The sequence below is a fragment of the Chenopodium album genome, chromosome 3 (assembly GCF_948465745.1).
Source record: "Chenopodium album chromosome 3, dcCheAlbu1.1, whole genome shotgun sequence".
Classification (NCBI taxonomy): domain Eukaryota; kingdom Viridiplantae; phylum Streptophyta; class Magnoliopsida; order Caryophyllales; family Amaranthaceae; genus Chenopodium; species Chenopodium album.
Genome location: NC_137836.1, coordinates 2,286,968 through 2,310,615, shown reverse-complemented (window position 1 = coordinate 2,310,615; position 23,648 = coordinate 2,286,968). Strand labels below are relative to the sequence as shown.

Below are 23,648 nucleotides of genomic sequence, written 5' to 3'. Positions count from 1 at the left end.
AAAGTGCATTATTTGATGAGGGAGCCCCAATTAATCTATTCAATTTACAGGGTTTGTTGATCTAGTGGTCTTATTGTAATATTGATGAACATTAGTATGGTGACAGCTTAAATTTTAGCATTATTACTTGTTGAATCATATTTAAGGACACCAACATCATTAATTCCATTAAATTAAACAAAAAATCCTAATTAAGAAAAAGAGAGAAATAAAGGGTAGGTTCAACCCCATAAAGTTAGGGGTAACGTGTTTCTCCATTAAAGTTGCCCTTGAGCTTGAATTTCTCCATTTAAGCTTCTTGAAATTTTCATTGAACCTCTTTGAATTCATGATTCTCCATTAGCGTCGTTCCACAAGCTTTAACAATGTTAACTTAGGGCTTGTTTGGCATCAGTTTTGGTTTTCAGTTTTCTGTTTTTTTTAAAACCAAAAACCAAAAACAGGAAACAAGAAAAAGGAGTTTCCACTTTTCTGTTGTCAGCTTTCATAATTATCATAATTTTAATAAGTTTATATAATTTTTGATTCATTATGGGACTCATATCATATACTTTTAGAGAACAAAAAACCAAAAAACAGAAAACCACAACAATGCCAAACGAACCCTTATCTTGTAGTTGCAATTATATAATTACTCATATTTAAATGTGTAAGATGTCAATTTTGCCCATAGATAAACATATTTTCGCTACACATCAATAAATATTAAATACTACTCTTACATTCACATTAATATGAACATTTTTTGTTACACAAAGTTTAAAAATATAACTAGTGTTTAGCCCGGGCGATGCCTCGGGTCTATACATTATATATTCTTTACTTCAAATTATAGTTTTTTGTATTATAATAATCTTAAATACTTTTATTATAGATTTAGTTGAAGAAATTAATTCTTTCAAAAAAAAAAAAAAAAAAAGTTGAAGAAATTAATTTGTATAAAAAAAATAATAAAAAAAATTGCTCAAGCCATACATTAACTATATTTAACAAGCATAAATAAATAAAAGTACTCCGTATAAGATAGCAAAGGTGATATGGCTTCTTAACCCATGTTCAATTCTTCTTATTTCACAAGTTTCAATTCTCTTTAGTGATGTGGCATCTTCTTGGTGAAAGAGAGGGGTGCCACATGACGTGTATTCTTGATTATCAATGCCTTTTAATGAAGAGGTGTGAATGGTCATATTGTTGGTTTAAATAATAGGTAATAGATAAATGGTATGGAGTAACAAATAATTAGTAAGAAGTACAGACTACAGAGTACATCTTACCAAAAAGTAATAAAAAGTTTTCAAGCTAAGACGGACTAAAAATGAAGAGTGGTCAAGTTATAAAGAGATGGAGAAAGTAATGACTAAAAATGATTATTAAATTTAACTTCATCTATTTTATAGAGTAAATTAATTGCTACCTAAGTGATGGAAATCAATTCTAATGTAATCCTAAGGAAGTAATGATTATTGAATTTAACTTCATCTAGTGCAAGACCTTGATTAAAAGAGGGAAGAAATAAAATATGTATGTAATAAAGGAAGTGGCTTTTCAATTTTGTAAGCCCAAATTGAAGAGAGTGGCTTTTCACATTTTATAAGCCCAAATTGAAGAAATTAGCTTTGCCCTTTATATTATAAACCCACATTAAAGGAAGTTGGTTTGCCCAATAGAATGTCCCTAAAGTTAGACTTGATCCTTCTTATTGCCATTAATTGAGCACTTGAACTTTTTATGCATAGACTTGAAATTAAGTTTTTGAAGAAACCCAAATAAAATCTGATTGCTATAGTGGCTGAAACTTTTATGGGTCATGATTACTGGTACTGAAAATTTTCTCAACATTACTTAAATGCAATTATAAGTGGTAAACATGTGTTAGTTGGATTTAGTCAATTTGAGTCGGGTCATATTCAGATCTATTGATGATGAAAAATTAATTATCGATTCAATAATAGTCCTCCTAACTTTTGGTTCGGGTCAATATCACTTCAGTTACAAATCAGGTTATCTAGTTTCTATTTTAGTTTGAGTACTAGTCAATTTTTTAAGTATAAATGCAATGCTATACACAAAAGCAAGTCATTTTTATTAATGAAAGAGAGCACTGATACATACAGGAGTTAACTGTGATCAACCAAAAAGCCAAATCTGAAGGACAATCAGTATTGTCTAAAAGTCAGATTAAGCCTGCCAGGGAGAAGCTTGGTTTCTTCCAATAAAAAACGAGGAGCAGTATCCGGTATGATGGAGGCAACACCGTGAAAAACATGCCTTGATTGACCGCCAAATATCAAGACATCTCCTGATTCTAATATCAGAGTTTCTGCCTTGCTTGGATCCCTTTTTTCTCCATACAAAAACTCAGCTGAATCCCCCACCGAGAAAGAAATTACTGGTAGTCCTTTGTTGAGAGACTCTGCACTCTCATCTCGATCCTGAAAGAAATGAAAGATCACGATATATAAATCACACTTGAGATGAACAATACCAAACAAGAGAATCTAGAAAGCTATAATGGTTCCTTTTAGCTGAACATATCAACTTCATTTTTCTTAGCACTTATCACAGATTAGTCCTATGTTCCTCCACCCTTTTAAAAAGGGGTCCTTACATCTTAACTGCATGCTATAAAATGTATCAAGACATTTCAATTTCAAGTAATTTAAAAAAAGCTTTCATTTCAAGTTCTGTATATTTAAGTGACACCCAATCAGATGTAGCCGGTTAATTAATTGAATGGCTTAAATCTCAGAATCTGTATGTTAGCACAGCATGCCAGTTAGCAATTGATAACAACATCGAGATCATAATACAAGCAGCGACAGTTCAGAAATTATGTTGAGTATGCTAGCAGAAGAAATTGATAGTTGAGCCAGTATATAACTGCACGTATACCTGATGCAGACCAAGCCGTCCTGTCTCAGAGTAAAAGTTGACTATGCAAATATCTGGATTCATCTGAGGAAGGATGTCTTCAGCATCAGAAATATTAGAATCTTTACTTATGAGAGCAAGTGAATCCAGCATAGCTCTATCAACCAACTCACGGAATTCAGAGGGAATACGAGGTGGCTTAGACTTATCTATTCGTCTTCTTTCCTGATACTTCCTTGTCTGAGGATCCCAATCAAGACCAAGGCACATCATATGCAATCGGAGTTTTGCTCCATATTTGTAACCAGGTTGATAAAACCCCCCACGACCAATTCCAAGTTCCCTACATTTCCTTACTATAGAAACCTGGAACAATACACAGAATGAGGGTTAAAACTGGTTAAAGGAACCAAAATGGACATACAAAACAATAAAACGCGCACAAGATTTGTAGGTGAAATTAGATCATATTCATTCATAATTCAGTCCCTTGAAAACAGATGCATACTTGGTGATTTCAATAATTTAACAGTAACATATGATTTTATTTGAAACTTAGCTAACAGGGTTTTCAATTGTTGTTTATCTAATAATATGACTATATGAGGGGTACCCAATAAACAATATGGAAGAATTTGAAAGTAGAACATGTAATTAAGTTTCAAGTGCTGAGCTGATATGGCGCTTGATATGGTTTTTAGCTAGTGAGCTACTGAATCTTTACTCCACCTTTAAGACTTATTGTTTGTGCTTAACACTCTAACATAATTAATCTTAATAGAAATTTAGATGCTTCATTTCAGGTCTAAAACACAAAAATTTCAGAATTAGTCAAGCCTAAGGACATATTGTAAACTTGTAACACATATACTCCATACGATATATGTGTTGAATGCTAGTACAGTCTTAAATTTAGGTTCTTAAATAGATAGGGGTTTCGAAAAAGTTTTCAAGTATGACAAGGTCTAGTAAATCACCTGTTCACTATCCGAGATGTAACTCTTCAACAAGACCATCCCAGGCCGCAGCACTCTTTCCCTAGGCTCCTCATCTAGCTTATCCATCTCAGGCTCTTCTGCTTCATCGAAAAAGTCTTGAGGCTGTCTCAGAAACATAGAATCATTGACTTGAGGCTGGCAGATGTCGAATATTTCAGCAGGGCCACAACTCATGTTCTTGGAGTATTTATTCCTAGTACTACCACCATCTTTCAGACTATGTTTGATGGATTTTGGCCTCTTGGACTGTGGTTGCTCACGCTTTCCAAAACTTTTCGGCAAAGAGTGTTCCTCCAATACGAGTGAGCAGTCTACATCATGCGAATAATTACTTTCTTTCACGGATCCCTCTCCTGAGCCATCACAACCAGAACTCACAGATGGCAAAGAACATGTATTTTCACGATCAATATCTCTAACAGGAGGGTGCTGAGGTTGCTCTGAACAAGAAACTGACATCTCCGAACTAGAAGGTCTAGCCTGTCGAGTCACAGTCGTAACAGAAGGCTGGTCGTTAGTTCCAGGTAAGGAACCACTTGTGATGTTATTTGTAGCCATAGCCGAGGCATTAGGGCGCCGCTGCTGGCTGGTACCTAGACCCAGATGTTTCAAAACGGCAGCTTTACCGAAACTTGAAATTCCCCTTTGAACTATTTTTCTGCTGACAGGGGCTTCTTGATTGCCAATAGAAGTGTCATTGCTTGTATTCAACTCAACCTGCTAAAAATCGTCAATATAATCGAAGTGTTTGGTGTTTGCCATGTTCTCAATATAATCGAATTTTAATGACTTAGGGGAGAATTTCTTACTGAAAGACTGAGATATGGATACTTAATTACTAGTATGTGTTCATTACATAAGCAAATTACATTATTACAAGTACTTGATGAAAATATCATTCTTAGTGTTGCACATAAGCAATATCATTTTTTAAAAACTATGGTATCCAATACTCCATATTGATTTAGGAATGCACACAACCACGTGTCAATCAGCATTATTGATGTTTGACCACTGCTAATATTATCAATTTCACCTCGTTACAGTTGTACCTCGTGCATGGTACTATAAAGATTATTTCTTTGCTCATGTTCGTGTACAATAATAACTTGTGAGCAAATGGGCAAAAAATGGCCTTGATTGTACCATTCAACCGGTTGTAAATTTAACATAGTAGTTTCGATGGAACAAAGTGTTGATCTCCAAGAAAGTAGAAGCTCCTTTAAGACTTTAAGCATTAACAATTTCTCAACCCAATGCATACTATTATCAATTTGACACCCAACCCAATTATTTCATCAAAAGTTTCAATCAAATTATAAGCTAATTTGCCTTAATTTGATAGAAAATGTGTCAATTTGAACTAATTTTTATACTTACAAAAATAAATGTCTATTAATAAATGTATAATTTCTCAAATACATTAGGATATATCATAAACAATCAAAAACCATCTAATAGGTTTTTTTGGGGGGCAAATTTTAATCTCAACAAATGACAAATTCAGTATGAAATTCTTGAATTAATGGAAATTAATTGACTCAAGAACATGAAGATAAATTCAACAAATTAAACCAAAATTAAGATAGTTTAAAGTAAAAGACTTGCGAAAAAGCGAAAGCTACTTACATGGGTCATTGTTCTACACATGTACGGAAACACGAGTACGGAACGGAAGACAGGTAATCGCTGAAGCATAATACGGTGCCGTTTTTATGGGAAGATGGTAGAACTACTTTAGGGGTACTTGAAAGAGTTCAAAGTGTTCAAACTTGAATTTTAATTTTGTTTGGAATTTTAGTGCACAAAAATTTGGGTAGAAGTAAATGGGCCTTGCTAATGTATTCAGTATGTTTTTACTTGGGCTACTTATCTCATTATAATCCAATTGCTAAGATTTGAACTCATAAAGTCATAATAATCCTTAGGAAAATTTGATAATTACCACGAACTATTGTTCCCAAAATTGAAAATACCACCTCAAGTTTTTTTTTTTAAATTTTACCACCTAGTTTTTTCTAAAAGTTTTCAAATTCCCACCTTTTTTCCGCATGACGTCATCATGGGACCCACACTTTCGTTTTCCCTCATTCTTCCCTCGATTTCCCCTATTCTTCTACTCCCTTCTTTCAATTTCATCTCTCAAATTTGATTTCAAATACAAAAATTTCGCAAATTAGGTTATAATTTCTACAATCTAACCTACAACGAATCGAATTGAGTAGTTTAATTAGGGTTTGGGTAATCAATTTGGGGGTTTTGCTGAATTCGAAAAATTAGGGTTTATGAATTCATTAATTGGATGAACAACTGGACAATTAAACATGTAATTGGGGTAAAAACATAATTTAAATGGGCAATTAAACATGTAATTCATAAAATGTTAGTGTTTTTGCCCCAATTACATGTAAAATTAGGGTTTATGAATTCATTAATCACCACTACAATGTTAGTGTTTTCGCCCCAATTACATGTTTAAATTATGTTTTTTTTCCCAATTACATGTTTAATTGTCCAATTAATCAACTCATAAACCCTAATTTTTTGAATTGAGCAAAAACCCACAAATTGATTACCCAAACCCTAATTAAACTACTTAATTCAGTTCATTGTAGGTTAGATTGTAGCAATTATAACCTAATTTGCGAAATTTTTGTATTTAAAATCAAATTTAAAGATGAATTTGGAAGGAAATCGCAGGAAGAAAGAGGGAAATCGAGGGAAGAGAGAGGGAAACGAAAGTGTGGGCCCATGCTGACGTCATGTTACACAAAAGGTGGGAATTTGAAAACTTTTGGAAAAAACTAGGTGGTAAAATTTAAAAAAAAAAAAAACTTGAGGTGGTATTTTCAATTTTGACAACAATAGTTGGTGGTAATTATCAAATTTTCCTAATCCTTATGTTGAGATTTTAACTCTTTAAAGTTTGGTCCAAGCTACATTAAAGGCTTTGTTCAATACTAGGGACTGAGGTAGAAATTGGATAGCGGTAAAGGGTAGAGGTAGTGTTTAGATATATAATCTAACAGCCCGTCTTGTGTGTGGCCTAACCATATCGTGTGACCACTTATAAAAGAACAAAGTAACTTATATAAAACTGACCAAGTAACCTGTATAATACTAATTGAGTAACCCCTATAACACTAACTGAGTAATCCTAAAGCATTGACGAAATAACTCTTTAACACTGGCCAAGTAACCCCTATTACACTAACGAAGTAACCTCTGTCACACGGTGTGGTCAGCCACATATAAGACTTTGTGCTAATCTAAAACGTTAAAAATAGTAGTGTTTCAAAGGTACGGATAATGTGTTAAAATTTAGTTACTTGATTAAACAATATGTATGGATTTTAACATATTTTAGTAGAACCATAATTTTTGTCAAGCACTCGTACTATCAACATTACTTTAACAACTAACTTTTACTCACAACTAATTGGCATATACTCGCTATTTTTCCAGTTATCTGCTACTCAACCACTAAAAGTTATCCGTCACCGTTAATTCCGAACACGACCTAGTAACCATCCGTTTCTTTTCTATGGTTATATTTTTTTTGGACATTTTTTTTTCCTTTAGTTACATATCTACTCCCAATAATATTTTAACATATTTAGCCTCATATTATTTATTTCTAATGCAACTATTCTCATTTATTAAAATGTTTACATAATTCCAAGACAACTATTCTCATTTTACTCATTTGGAAAGTATTTTTCTTAAAACTAACGATAAAACCCAAATGTAACCTTAGAATAAAACAAGGAACTAAGAAGGGAAATAATTTTGGCACACCCTTAATTGATTTTGGCACACCCCTATGTGAGATTACAATTTTCTATACTCTTCTCAGATCAATAAAAGGTGTGCCAAAATCAATTTCTAAGAATCAATTTCTAAGTACTTTCTATAGACTTTGTACAGTTAAATTGATACAGTACGAGTATGTTATTAGTATGTTATACGTCACTTTGGCGTAAGACATATGTCATAATCCATGGTCACTAATAAACAAAAAGTACTCCATTATATATCCATGCCCATCAATTCATATACTTTGAAGAAGCCCACACTTGATAACACTCCACAAATTTACAAGATTTTGGGTCCCAATTTCCAATCATCCCAAAATATGCATGAAAATCACACACATAATTAATCTACTCCATAGTTCTTATGTTAAAATGAAAATCATGTTGTACTAATTCTGCATTGTTTAGTTGTTTAGTACGAGTATGTAATGTTTCAAGAATGTTTTAAAAATGATTATGACATGTTAATCGTGTTGAATCTTGTTAAATTTGTCTTAATTCATATTATTGATTAATTTATAACTTGAATTTTTTTTTTAAATTTTTTTTTTTATATATATATATAATTTTTTTAACTAATAAAACTAAAATTGTATCAAAATGTAACAAATAATATAACACGAGGACGTTATAATCAATCCTTTATGAAAACGACTATTCTGTATTATACATTGTAATTTAGAGAGATTAAAGTTGTTGACTACAATATCCCGTTGTATCATAAAGTAATTTTTACCCGTTCATTAAAAAAAATCGACAAATTAGCTGGCCGAGTGGCTTCTGTGATTACCATATGCAGCACAACAAGATCTCCCTATTGATAATGCCTCCCACCATAGCTAAAAGTAACCTCTTTTTGGTACGACAAACATCATTAATAAACACATAAACTGTACACTAGCAAAATTATATTACTAGACAAAACCAGACAAAAACTTTTTAAAAATATAAATTGAAATAAATAAAAAGTAACAAACTTTTAGTTATTTTTTGACCCCAAAATACGTACCCACCAACCTCAACAATCTATCTAGAAAAAAAACATTCAAATGTTTCTACTAAAATTCATAAAAATACTACATAACAGTATAACAAATGAAATTATTCTATACATTATGTTACATAATTTTGGTATTTTTTATGTTGATAATATTAGGATGTTGTAAGTCCAACAATGTTTCAGTTGGTTATACGTTCACCTTAGCAATTCCTAGTGATTATAGTGAAGATTTCAATGGGAGGGCTTACTTGATGGAAACTGATCAAATGCCGCTCAATTTCAGGACCGCGGTGAGCGTTGAGGCTATGGATGGCCGGTACGTGTGCTCGTTACAAGTCTTCCTAGGCAGTGTTATGGTTTGGAGTTCAGGGCATGTTTCTAAGTTTTATACATCTGATAGTTGTGTGCTCGAGTTCACGAAAATGGGTGATCTTCGGTTGAAAGGGCTTAATGATGATGTTGGTTGACGTACTGGGACTTCTGGACAAGGTGTGCAGGTAACTAATACTTATACTCGTGTAATTTGAATTGTTTAGAGTTAAGATCGACTAGATTGTTAGTATTGGATTACTCGATATCAAATTTATTTGTACATTAATATGCAATATGCAAAATTAGGTGTAGAGGATGCAACCCAATCTATGGATGGGTCGATTTAATCTAGATAGGTCATATTCGAGGTTATAGTCAATAAACTATTGGGTATGGCTCGAGTTTGAGTTTTGTGATTTGGATTGGGTAATCAGGTATGAGTCAGTTTTGTCAAGTCTGTATATTTCCAGTTAGAAAGTCATGTTCTGTTTTATTTGTAGCCTTTGAACTAGACCGAATCCTGAAATTATTTTTATGTTGTGTTGGTTGCAGAAATTGCAGTTGCTTGACAGTGGAAATTTAGTCCTAGTAGATGCTCAAGAAAACATAAAGTGGCAAACATTCAATTTTCCAACAAACATCTTACTCTTGGGGCAGAGACTAAGTGTAGCTACTCACTTAACCTCATTTCCTACTAACAAATCTTCGAGTTCGTTCTTTTCATTTGAAATTCACCATGACAAGGTTGCACTCTACCTGAATTCAGGCAGTAACAATAACAGCAACAGCTACAAGTATTCCTATTGGGAATTCCAACCTTCCGAAAGCAGAAACATCACCTACATCGAGTTAGCTTCAAGAGGGTTGGAGTTCTTTGATGACAAATACCGAAACTTCTCTCAAATCTTTGCACCTTACCAAGATGCAGCGCGATTTCTAGCCTTGGATAATGACACTGGAAACCTCGGTCTTTACTACTACTCACCCTACAAGGACAAGTTAGAGGCATCATTTCAAGTCCTAAATACTACTTGTGATCTTCCCCTGGCTTGCTCTGCCTATGGAATTTGCACATTTTCTAGGACTTGTTCGTGTATTAGAATGCTAGCAAGGGAGCAAGATAGTTCAATCGACGAATGCAATGAAGAGTTTATTACAGGAAATCAGTGTGGCAAAGATGAGGTATGGATCATGCTTGAGTTAAAAGATGCTGATAGTTTACTAAAAAATGCTACTTCAATGAGTAATAGTAGCAAAACTAGATGCGCGAATTCTTGTTTAAATGAGTGCACTTGTGCAGCTGCATTGTACTCATCGCGTACTAGGGAATGCATGTTCTTAGATGTGGTTAGAGGGGTTAGACAGGTTAATCGAGGAAGCGGGTTGAGTTACATGGTTAAGGTTCCTAAGGGAAGATTTGGGAAGCATAAGAAGAGTGGTTTGAAGAAATGGGTTTTGGTTTTGATACTTGTTGGTGATGGAATGGTTTTGTTTTTGGTACTTGGAGGTCTAGGGTATTTCTTGGTTTGGAAAAGGAAAAAGAGGTTGAGTGATGGAAATTGTTCTTCATAACATAAAAGTGTAAGTGATCCTAGATTTTGGGATGTTATTCTTTCATTTTAAAGTGTTCATTTTGATTCAATGAACAAATTTTTGATAGTTTAATTGGGTCAAAACATTGCAAAAATAAAAATTACTATTGGTTGTAAAAAGTTTGTGTACATACTTGTTGCTTTTGTTTGGAAGCCTAAGTTGCTTCCGCACTTGATTCATTGAGTAATAGGCCGATTTAAGGCTTTGATTAATACTCGTATAAACGATAATTTGACTCATACAAGCAACTATGGAATAGGACTTAAAACTATAAGGGACCGTTTGGTTGGGGTTAATAGTCAAAGTGAATGAACATGTCTGATTCCTTTCCTTGATACTTCCTCCGTTATTTATTACTTGACCCGCTTTGACTTTTACACTATGTATGATATTTTTTTATTCGTCTCAATAAGTAATATCATAAAAAGCTCAGAAACACCTAAACACATCACCAATCAGAGAATAGTGGAGGACCCTCCTTCCACTTTGGCGCAGCTATCCTCACAGCTCATAATAAGGTTGTTCAACAAACTACTTAAAGAAGTAGTTTATCATTAGGAGAGGCAATGTGGGATTTATTAGTTGTATTACTTGCATCTCTCATATGCTCCGTTTCAAGTTATAACTAATTCTGTCAAATAGTAGATGCTACATTATCAATGTGATAATAAAATTCATATAAGAATTTGTTTCAAATACCTCTAATGTATCAAATTAATTCATCAAGATACATTTCAAATACAACTTCAGTTTTCAAGTGCATCACTTTTCTAAATCGCTCATTTTTTTATTATTATTTATATTCATCACTTCCTTTTTCAAACATCTACTTAAATTTTAATTACTCCGCATATCTTTATCCTCATATAGTCCCCACTCGATCTCATTATTTTTTTAAAAAATTATTATCTCTCTCCTCTCACATTCTTTAATCTTTAATAAATTATTAACCTCTATCTGTAATCTTAAATTTTAATCTTCCAAAAATCTCCACTTACACAATATGCTACTCTACTTAATTAACCATCTTAAACTTATTATCAATCAAACCGATGCATTTTAAAAACAAAGGAGTATAGATATGACAATTTAGTTACAGAGAATTCATTATATATATCTTCTTAAATTATTGACATAGCAGATATGATTTAAATAACTATTACGAGTATTTCTAACAACTTATATCACATGTCAAATTCTAACGAAAAGTAAGGTTATGTTCTCTTCACCAGTTCACCTTGAAATGATAATGTTTTATAAGTTCAATAAAAAAAAATTAGTAAAAATAATTTTAAATCAGTAAAAATCGGTAACTATAAGAATAAATATAATAGTCTCAGCAAACATAAATTATAATCCAGTTTAATAGTTTCAATTTAATAAAAATAATTTCTGTTAAGTAAATTAATTTCACTTTAGTAAAATGAAATTTATTTTGTTTCAACAAAAATATGGTGAAGAAATAGGGCTTAATATCTCAATCATATTTAATAATATAAATAATGAAAGTACATTAAATCGTTGAAAATATGCATAGTTAAAAATGTTTTTATATCCAAAATCTATCACTTTTTTTTTTTTTTTTTTTTTTTTTGTGCCAGTACACTTAACTCAGATAATTAATTACTTTTGACATCAAACAAAAATTCACTCCTTGAATATTACTTCAATGAGTTCAGATGCTTCTAAAGATATCATCTGATTCAGAGTTGGTAACTTATGTCCAGTCATATGCAACCTTTCATCAAGAGGATTAAGGATTAGATGGATGGTTAACCCCTCCATCTCCTCTAAGTGTGACCTAGGTTCGATCCTCACCCCACCCTCATGTTATAGGAGGGGCATCCCTCGTATCTTACCGTTAAAAAAAAATATAGTATATGTGTAACCTTTTAAATTTCAATTATTTCAGCCAGAAATTAGATGCTACAGGGAATTGCCAATAGCAACACTTTACTATGTTTATGACCAATTGGATTTTGACAATCTAACAATTTATTTTAATGAAAATTTTATTTAATTTCCTCCCTCATTTATGGGATGTGCCTCTCTTCTACTTATATCTTACAAAATATTGAGTGTTTGATTGTATATTTATTTTATTCAATAAAAGTTGAGATAATTTAATTAATTTTGATATTTTACAAACGTATGGAAAGTTTCAAATTAAGGATGCTAGGAGAAGATGTTAGATTGTTAGGGCATGGTGTGGGTTAGATGCGGATGTTAGTCCCTCCATCTTCATCTCTACCCTATCTGTATTTGCATATGTTGATATCTCCATTTTCATCCTTACCCCAATTAGTATTTCATCACCCACGATGGGTACAAAATTCATTTTCTCCACACCTCATCAAGCTAAGTACAAAGCTAAATTCATCGCCTAGTTGGATGCTTACCTCGTCTAGTACACCCTTCACCACACCTAATACAATAATAAGTGTATCATTTTACGGAGTAATTTGTTACAATGAAATTTCAAACAATAAACTTCAATTGTGGAAAAAAAATAATACAAGTACTTCAATAAAGCAAAATTATCTACGCCTATATAATCTTTTGAAACGACCTAATACAATAATATTTATAAAAAAATAAAAAAAAATGAGCTCAGGAGCGCTTATAATTAACTTTTACCAAATTAGATCAAAAGTATGGAGGAAGTGTATCATTTTAATTAGTTACAATAAAATTTCAATCAATAAACTTCAATTGAGGAAAAAATAATACAAGTACTTCAATAAAGCAAAATTATTTACGCCTATATAATCTTTTGAAACAACCTAATACAATAAAATTTTTGTAAAAAATAAAAAAAATATATTAAATTAGATCAATAGTATGGAGGAATTTTAATTAGTTACAATAAAATTTCAATCAATAAAGTTCAATTGTTCTTCATAACATAAAAGTGTAATTGATCCTAGATTTTGGGATGTTATTCTTCCATTTTAAAGTGTTCATTTTGATCTCAATGAACAAAATTTTTAAACGTTTAATTTGGTCAAAAGACTCAAAACGTTGCAAAAAAAACAATAAAAATTGTACTATTGATTGTACAAAGTTTGTGTATTTGTTGCTTTTGATAAGAAGCCTAAATGGCTTCCGATCCCCACTTGAGCCAACGAGTAATAGGCCAATTCAAGGCTTTGATAATATGAAAGCAATTACGAAAGGTAATTTAACCCACATAAGCAATTACGAAATAGTACTTAATTTAAGTAAAACAATAATTTTTGTTCAAGCTTAGCTTCTAACTTGGGATTCACTTGACGAAGCAACAAGAAGTTAATGCCTACTCGTATTTATTTAAAGAAGTTATTTAGCTAAAAGAAAGGCGATGTGGGATAAAATTCTTGTGTGAGTTGTGTCACTCACTCACTCATTTGCAACCTTTCAAGTTTCAACAGGAAATTAGACAATTAATTTCAATGAGAGTTTTATTTTCCTCCCTCATTTATGGGTTGTGCGTCTTGTCAAAAATTTAACTAAATGCTTATTAATAGTGTTATGTCAATTGTATCTCTTAAAATGTCTATTTACATTTATACCTCCATTTATGAATGCAAATCACATGTGTGACATTTTTCTTTTCTTTTTTTCCCTTATGTTTTTACCATCGTAGTGTTTTTTTTTTTTTTTTTTTTTTTTTTTTTGTTCTTTCATAACTTTTAAAAAGTTTGAGATAACTCTTATAAAAAGTGCTCGGATAATTATAACCTTTAAAACTAGGGAAAATGGAAACTAATAATCCCACCTTTTCCACTTCTGCTCAAAATAATCCCACCTTTTCGAATTCCCAAAATAATCCCACCTTTGACCCTCATCTTCTCAAAATAAGTCTTTTAACCCACAACTTGTTTAACAGGTTAACTTTTTTAATTTTTTTTTTTCAATCGCTCATCTCCCACCTTAGCTATCCACCATAACCACCACCACCCTTCTATAAGCACCACCACATCACCACCTAACCCCACCACCTTCTTTCTCTCTCCTAACCCCGACCACCGCCATCCACCCCCCACAAAACCCCCCTAACACTAACCACCCCCACAAAACCCCCCTAACACCAAGTCACCAACCACCCCAGGCACCCCAAAATACCACCGCCCACGAATTCCAGCCACCACAAAGTCCCACCACCCACGAAACCCAAACCACCCCCGCCGATCTCACCCACGAAACCCACGAACCCCAGCCACCACGAATCCCAGCCACCACAAAGTCCCACCAGCCACGAAACCCGACCACCCACAAAACATCAACCACCCCCGCCGATCTCACCCACGAAACCCACCAACCCCGAAATCCCAACCAACCCACGAAACCCACCAACCCCGGAATCCCGACCAACCCACGAAACCCAAACCACCTTGAGATATCGCCGCCCACAAACCCCGACCACCCACAAACCTCGATCTCACCCACGAAACTGGGAAAAGGAGTTGGGGAAAGGGGAGGGGTGGTGAAGTGGTGTCTGATGTGGTGGACGGTGGTGGGGAGTAATTTTTTTTTTTTTAATTTGCAAAATTTAAAATTGTAACAATCAGAAGGTGACACGTGGCAAGTCACCTTCTAAAATAAGTTGTCAATTTCACAAACTGGTAAAAGGCTCATTTTGAGAAGATGGGGGTCAAAGGTGGGATTATTTCGGGAATTCGAAAAGGTGGGATTTTTTTGAGTAGAAGTGGCAAAGGTGAGATTATTAGTTTCCATTTCCCCTTAAAACTAAAGTATAACATAAAACCAAATTAAAAGAGATTCTAGAACATGGCTAACTATATGCATGCATCGCGCGCGTTAGTCACTATAGTATATACCTAAATAATGAGTAATACAGTTATAAAATAGTACTAATATAATTTAATTTTATTAAATCATACTTATTCCGTTCTAAATTAGATGACACGTTTCTTCTAATGAGTTGAAAGTTTGTAAAACTTAATTTGACAAGTAAAGTGAATTTTTGTGATAAAGGTAAAAGGTGGTATTAGACGAGGGTGAACATCCAAATGGGTGTTATTATAAAAAAAAAAAAACCAAAAAAACCAAATTAAAAGAGATTCTAGAACATGGCTAACTATATACGTGCATCGCGCGCGTTAGTCACTATAATATATAACTAAATAATGATTAATACACTTATAAAATAGTACTAATATAATTTAATTTTATTAAATCATACTTATTCCGTTCTAAATTAGATGACACGTTTCTTCTAATGAGCTGAAAGTTTGTAAAACTTAATTTGACAAGTAAAGTGAATTTTTGTGATAAAGGTAAAAGGTGGTATTAGACGAGGGTGAACATCCAAATGGGTGTTATTATAAAAAAAAAACCAAAAAAAGTGAGCTCAAAAGCGCCTATAATTAATCATCAATTCAGACAAACGTGGAGGACCCTCCATCCACTATGGCGCAGCTTTCCTCACGGCTCATTTGATAAGTTGTACACTAGATTATTTATAGTAATGTTTTATCGTCAAGACAGTCGATGTGGGATTATTCAATTGTATCAACATGTGCTACCTTTCAAGCAAGTTTCAACTACTTAAGTTAGAATATAGATTGAAAGTAAGTGATTTTTTTTTTTCTTCTCATTAATTGGTCGAACCTTTATTTCTTATCATGTTGCAAAGTAAAATATATATACTTCGTACAATAGTATACGTACTTCGTATAAAACATCAAAGTTATACATTGACAAGCATGTCAATCAAACTGATAATTATTTAGAAACGAAGGGATCATAAAAGATTATTATATGTATTCAACAATATATACTTTGTATTACTGTTGAATAACTAATATAATATCGAGTAACAAATGTTGTATGCTTGTATCCAAATTATTTTATTTAATTCTTATATTGGGAGGACATATAATTCTAAACGTATGTTATTCTTTATATTCATATCCAAAAAAATTAAAAAAAAAAAAACACATCATTATTCTTGTGAAGTTTAACATAAAAAAAATTTCAATGCTCAGACACGCCGGTTTGTCATCTGTGATTCAGAGAAACGTAGTAGTGGACCCTTCCATCTACACAAGCGCAATATGCATCATAGCTCAATAGCTAATACAAAGGATGTGTATTATTGAATATAAACGTGTTTTTGTTAGTGATATAACGTAAATGTGGGACAATTGAATGTATGCTACTTAGAGTCTTAGAGGTGTTAAAAATCGATCTGACTGAACAATCCGACTTAATATGATCTGAAAAAACAGACACAATAATTTCACACTCCAACCCAAGTACCCAAATCGACACATTTTTCAAGAAATCACACATACAAAACTAAAATATCCAGAAATCATTCCACAAAGCTAGGAACCGAGCTAAGGCTAAGTCATTTAAATTCTCCAACAAAATGGGTCGAATATATTCCAAGACCATCATGAATAGTGCCTATGTTCTTAATTGCAACATTGGAAGTTTAGACATCTTGCTAATGCATATCTCAAATCTAATACTCCGTAATATCTAATTATGTTTATTGTATCTTATAATAGTTTGGGTTTATATATGTAAAGTATATTTGTATATGTTGAGAGTCTTGAGTCTTTCTAAAAAAAAAACTAAAAATATTGATACGAATCTAACAAGATTATGTATATTTCTTAGCAAAGGAATAACAAAAAAGACAATCAAATGAATGTGTGTAAATAGTGTACAATTTCAAACATTATTCATTTATTTTACTTTGTTTTTTGGACAGGAGTTATTAGCTTGTTATATCACCTAGTTTGATTTAGATTGTTTGTGTAAAAGTTTATTTAGCTAGCATGAAGTACTTTGTCCAAAAAAAAAAAAACAAAAAAAAAAAAACCTAGCATGAAGTAGCTAGTTAATTTTGTAAAACGACCGCTAAGAAAAACAGAAATTGTTAGGCCCAATTGGCAATTGGATAAATAAATGGGCTATGTAATGTGCTATAATACTGGACCACTAGATGTAAAGTAGATTGGGCTATTATTTGTTAATGGACTAGCCAGTTGATTGCGAGAAAACACAACACAACATATGCTGAGGTGAGCTGATAAACAACTACACAAAACATGTGTGAGCTCTTATTAAAATGTGGATGCCAATTGTTGTACATTGCAAATTTGTGTGACCACCAAAATGTCGTTTCAAATTATGAAAATAACGGAGTATTGAGGGACAATATTCAAGATTTGAGATAATATGTCATGGTAATTACTACTCTATGTGGTCATATGACTCATATAGTCATATATGAAAAAAAACAGCCCGACTTTTATAATAATAAAATACAGAATTTTGAGTTTTTAAAATGCAACCTTCTATTTGTCTTATACAGTATTCTCTATAGATTTATCTAAACCTATCCGAATTTTATTTAGCCATTTATAATACGGGTTCACAATTGTTCAGTAGAAAAATATACTATTCTACTTTGAAAGAGAATATAAAGACCGAATCATGCATGCATTCATCAAATTTTCTAGAAGGCCTAACTTTGATCTCTCTATATTGATCATATCGCTAAGCACTAGACACTACACACAAAATAAGTTTTTTTTTTTTTTTTTTTTTTTTAATTTTTATTTTTTTTAATTAGGTCCATTAAGCTTGTCTAAAAATATAAAATCTATATATATATATATATATATATATATATATATATATATATATATATATATATATATATATATATATATATATATATATATATATATTATATATAAAGGGGAGTTTTTTCCCGAGTTTTTAGAGAGCCACGTAGGATCTAATTTTCTCAGTGCGTTATATAGGATTATAAATCTTAGTAGTAGCCAATTAAATAAAATTTCTTTTAGAATTAAATAATTTAAATGCCATGTAAGCAAAATTGGCGAATGAGATTTTTAAGTTTAAATTAATTAAATATTATATATTATCTTTTAATAATAGGAATTTTATCTAAATATATAACAAATTTTAGGCTCATAAATACAAAAAAAAAAAAACATTATTTATAAAAAATCAAACAAACCGTGCATCGCATGGGCTCCATCTAATATATATATATATATATTTTAGAGAGCCACGTAGGATTTAATTTTCTTAGTGCGCCGTATAGGATTATGAATTTAAGTAGTAGCCAATTAAATATGAGATTATTAATTTCTTTTACAATTAAATAATTCAAATGCCACGTAAGCAAAATTAGCAAATGAAATTTTAAAGTTTAAATTAATTAAATACAAAATATTATCTTTTGATATTGGGAATTTTATCTAATATTCTAAAACTAATATAACAACAATTTTAATCACATAAATATGAATTTTTTTTTTTTTTTTTAAAATACTGACAAACCGTGCATCACACGGGCTTCATCTAATAAGTATATAATTTGATCTTGGTAATATATACCCATAATAAAAGATCAGCAGTAGGCTGTAAGAAAACTTAACTTGAACTATTTTAGAATAAACTAAAAAATACACACTGTAATTAAAAAGATAATTACATTACATAGAAAGCAATGTTGGAATATTGTAGACATTTGACTTGTTGGCCCTATAAAAGATGACACTTGTAGAAAAACAAATTCTATAGGTCATGTTCAATCATAGGTTGACCTAAATATAGTTTACTTTTTTTTTTCGGCAATCTTTTTTTTTTTTTTTTTTTTTTTTTTTTTTTTTTTTTTTTTTTTTTTTTGCAATCTAAGCCTTTACTTAAGGAATCCATCTTTATTAATCTATACTCACAACTAGTTTTGTGCCCCGTGCAATGCCCGGGTTGTTTATTAAATCTTGAGATAAATTTTTAATCTTTATTCAAATTTCAAAATATATCTCTAATACAAAATTAGTTAGGAATTGATGTGCTTTTGTAACAATTTAAACTATGCAGTAGGCATGTAAATGATTAATAATAAAATTGGTATTTTTTGTAGAGTTATAATCTAATATTTTTTTGAATAAAATTATAATTCAATTTATACATATGAAATAGAGTTATAATCTAATATTTTTTTGAATAAAATTATAATCTTTATACCTATGAAATATTGATATTTTATCGAAAATAAAGCTCTCAACTAACAATTTTATTCTAAAATTCTATCCAAATTTGATTGAAAATAGAAATCTAAAATAATTAATTTATGTTATGAAATATACTAAGATTCAGTCATTTTTTTTTTTTTTTTTTTTTTGTTTTTTTTTTTGGCTGTTGTTCAGTTCAGTTTTTCTTTGACGAGAATTATGTAAGAGATAAGTCAAGTAAGATGAGAAAGACCACTTTTGTTTGAAAAAAAGTCTGAAACTCAATAGTCAATACGGAGTACTCTTTTTATCCTAAAAACTCCTAAATCCTAAAATTCGGGTTAGTAATAGGTCGAGTTTAAATTCGGGTCAGGTCAATAAGATTATAAGAAGTCGGGTTGAATTTGGGTCGGGTCAATAACAAGTCGGGTTGATTTCGGGTCGGGTTTAAATTCGAGTCGGGTTAGGAACGGGTCGGGTTGACCTCGGGTCGATTTAGTAATAGGTCGGGTTGAATTCGGGTTTTGACAGGTAAAATCGGGTTTGGATCATTCTCGGGTTCGAGTCGGGTTCGGTTCAGGTCAATAATTTACGGGTCACATTCGGGTCGGGTTCGGGTCTCAAATACTCGGGTCAACTCGGGTCTAGGGTTGGTTTCAGGTCGGGTTAGGTCGGGTTCGAGTCACCATTTTTTTCGGGTTCAGGCGGGTTAGGGTTAGGGACGGGTTAGGGTCGGTATTTCGGGTCGGGTCAGCTTTTGACAGCTCTATACGTACAAGATGTACATATATGATTATTTGAATATGTTATTTATGAAGTAGGGCGACGAATAGGGAAATCAGGCATATAAATGATGCACGTATTGTCAAGAATTTTTGCCTCTACTCGACGCTGACATTTCCATGAAAATTGGGGAATTTGATTTGGCTCTTCATCATTCTTATTTACACACTTTCTCTTTCCATCCACCCTTTTCTGTGTGCATGTGAACATCGATTTGGACATAGCTGGCTATACATCAGTGATATGACACCAAGAGCCATTTATGGATGGGGTAATTTGGCTACTACATATAGTCTCATAAAGTCAAATTTGGACATGGTTGTTAAAAGATCTAACTTAATGATTATACTGATGGTTGAAACTAGGATCGATTTATTTATATTCTTTCTATCACGCCTCCTAATATAATAGCCGTTTGAGCATGCAGTGTAGATGTAACATGGACCATCCTCATACCCAATGCAAATTATTTCACTTGAAAGTGGGAGGTGGTGGATGAGATTTAATAAACCCATGGCCTTTTGTTTGTCATGCTTGCTATTAATACCATGTAAAAGGACCTATACAACCAAAAGCTTAATATGATGGTTGAAGCCCAAAATCGATTTATATAATAATCTATCAATGGTGCCAAGAGCCAACATGATAAAAGCGTGACAAACTTCATCTCATCACCCCTCCTTTTAAAGTGGAATATTTTAACTATCAAGCTAGCTTTTTTAGTTTAGTTGGTCCTCTTAATTTGCTTATCAATAGTCATATTACTCATATACTCATGCATAACTTGTATCCTAGTTAACGCCACAACATTTTTTTGGGGATCTTTCTTTTAGAGAAAGCAATAGACTGTGAAAATTTGTGATTAAACCTAAAGAAATCAATTAAGTTAGTTGTTAAATACATTTCTCAATTGTATTAATATATTAATTACGCTTGAGATGACTTATATTGTATACAGGCCAGATAAATATACTGATATTTAGAACTTAAAGACTAATTAATCTTAGGTCGATGCAACTAATTTTGGTCTTAGACAAAAAACGAAGTTAATACTCATATGAATGACATAACATTCCATAAAAAAAAGTATGAAACATATGGTGTCCCTTTAAAAAGGATGTGAGAACGATATATACTTGTTATAAATTAAACTCAATATATAGACCCACACAATATTTATATTGTAAAAGAAGAAACCAAGAATGTGATAGTGTGACCTTATCGTCGTACAAAAGAAATTGAAGGTAACAAAATTAGAAGAAGTTAGGAAAAATCCATAATAAAATGATGAAAAAGCAATAGGAAAATTAAAAGATCAAAAATATAAGAGAAAGAAAGATAAGAGTTGATAATTAGGGAGGCTTGTTAATAATACCCCCGTGAGAAATGTTTGGAGGCATTGACAGCTAAATAGGAAGCTTTGACAGCTTCTTCTCACTCTCTAAAACTAGGTCGGATCACGAGTAGATTCCTTTTTGTATGTGTGCATGCTCATTTTTGTATACATTTGCTTTCATGCAAATTTAGTTTTGTTTTTATACTTCCATCACATCCTCCCATTTGCCCCACGTACGCCCATTCTATTATCACATATAGTCGATATGGATATATAGTCTTACTTTCACTAACTAAGCGAGGAATAGCTTAAGTGGTTAGAGCTTTCCTCTCGGTTCTAGGAAAACTTGGGATCGATTTTCACCCTCGTCCTTGTGGCTTTCTAAACATAAGAAGAAAAAAAAAAACTAATCGAGTTGATATTCATTAGGGGTGAGGGTATAAATAACTCTTCAAATTAGCAATTTAGCTTTTAGCTTGTATATTCAACCTATATGCGTAATTTAACACAAAGTAATTATTTTATACAAAGTATAAATTTAGGGCCTATTTTCTTCAGTTTAATTTCAATTCAGCTCCAATCAGTTCAGTTCCTAATTTTCTTCTCTTATAAACAATTCATTTAAGTTCAGTTCAGTTCGATTCAATTTAGCTTAGTTTAGTAAATCAGAAGAGACCCTTATTTACCCTGAAAAGATGTTACCGTCAACACAACGATGCCTATAATTGGGTACTAGTGAATTTTGCAAAATCTAGTCAATTAGAAACTGTTGTATTGATTTCGAATAACATGTCAAAACTTGAGATAATCAGTGATGATAAATTGGCATGCAAATCAATCATTTCAATAACATTTATTTCCCTCTCTTTTGTTCAATGTCATCATGAATGCAAGCTGGAATGCCATGACATTTTGTGATTGGAGACTATACACACAGTAGACATGACGGATATCGAAAGCGTTACAAAGCTATCTTGTCCAACCTACATATGTTTGATTAATCCAGCATCTAGTTCTATCTTCATCAACAAATTCCAACTTACATACTTCATATGTTAGAATTTGGGGAAATCCTCAAATTAGAGTGTGTACCATAGATCAATATGTATAGAGTTTACAATACTACTCCTAATCACGTTAGACAACCTAGCACGATAAGGATATAAAATATACATAAAATCTATCCTAATCTGCAATAAATATTATTATCATAAATATAATATCTATCCGAAATTTTTTTCTTCTGTCGTTGAATATAATATGACTCACAACTTCACATGTCTATTTTCAAGCATCGCCGTGGTTTTATCTATTAAATGGCCCTTTATGTTTTCATTAGTTATCCTGTAAATTAGATTTTAGAAGGATTAAGTTTAAGAGATAATTATGTTGGTTGATTCCAAATAAAGCTAGTAGAATGGTATATAATCACATTGTCAATAGATGAATGGTAAAAAAATTTGTGACAGAAATGAATTAAAGGGTGTAATTTTCTAAGGATATTATCATTTAATTATCCATGATGGATGATGTAATATCATCTTCAAACAGTGAAACAGGATTTTCCAATAGGTTTTATTTATAATTTTCATGCTAAAATCGTCTTTTAAATGGATGGCAATAAGCCAATAATGAAGACTTATAACAAAAAAGAGATAGTTTAAGGTAGATAATTATTATTGTGGACATTAACATAAGAAATTAATTTCATCATAAATTTGCATGAAGATTAAATTTAATTAGCACCACTTCTTATTGATGCATATATACCATACATGTCGTGAAGGAAATTTACGTCCCTTTAACTTATAGCTAGCGAAGAGTTGTTTGTTTGTTTGTTTTCAACTTGTTTTATCTTATTTCAAAAAATAGATAGATTAAGATAGTTCTAACAAGTTCAAAGAAGATACGTTCAAAGTTCATAGTATTATA

The 23,648-nt window shown here is 31.9% G+C and overlaps 1 protein-coding gene, 1 non-coding gene and 2 pseudogenes across 4 annotated transcripts; 1 reads left to right on the top strand and 3 right to left on the bottom strand.

Annotated features, from left to right (window-relative positions):
• Window positions 1-2,062: 2,062 nt before the first annotated feature.
• On the bottom strand, window positions 2,063-5,636 carry LOC145610279 (DNA N(6)-methyladenine demethylase ALKBH1D-like). Of its 2 annotated transcripts, none has more exons than XM_081665599.1 (4): window positions 5,499-5,636; window positions 3,849-4,589; window positions 2,893-3,237; window positions 2,063-2,432 (listed from the first exon to the last, which is right to left on the bottom strand). In XM_081665599.1, the coding sequence occupies exons 1-4, from the start codon at window positions 5,565-5,567 to the stop codon at window positions 2,157-2,159; spliced, it is 1,431 nt and encodes a 476-aa protein (XP_081521725.1). In that variant the 5' UTR covers window positions 5,568-5,636; the 3' UTR covers window positions 2,063-2,156. The 2 variants fall into 2 exon arrangements, with proteins under 2 accessions (XP_081521725.1, XP_081521733.1); XM_081665607.1 differs by having other exon boundaries at window positions 3,849-4,586; window positions 5,499-5,621.
• A 2,983-nt stretch (window positions 5,637-8,619) lies between these two features.
• On the top strand, window positions 8,620-10,600 carry LOC145610272 (G-type lectin S-receptor-like serine/threonine-protein kinase SD2-5; annotated as a pseudogene). The gene is made up of 2 exons (XR_014106260.1): window positions 8,620-9,181; window positions 9,549-10,600. The product of XR_014106260.1 is annotated as a G-type lectin S-receptor-like serine/threonine-protein kinase SD2-5 (transcript).
• Window positions 10,601-11,014: 414 nt separating this feature from the next.
• LOC145625565 (small nucleolar RNA snoR114) lies at window positions 11,015-11,099 on the bottom strand (annotated as a pseudogene).
• A 4,839-nt stretch (window positions 11,100-15,938) lies between these two features.
• LOC145626103 (small nucleolar RNA snoR114) lies at window positions 15,939-16,025 on the bottom strand. Its single transcript, XR_014110968.1, has one exon. It is a non-coding gene; the product is annotated as a small nucleolar RNA snoR114 (small nucleolar RNA).
• Window positions 16,026-23,648: the final 7,623 nt, after the last annotated feature.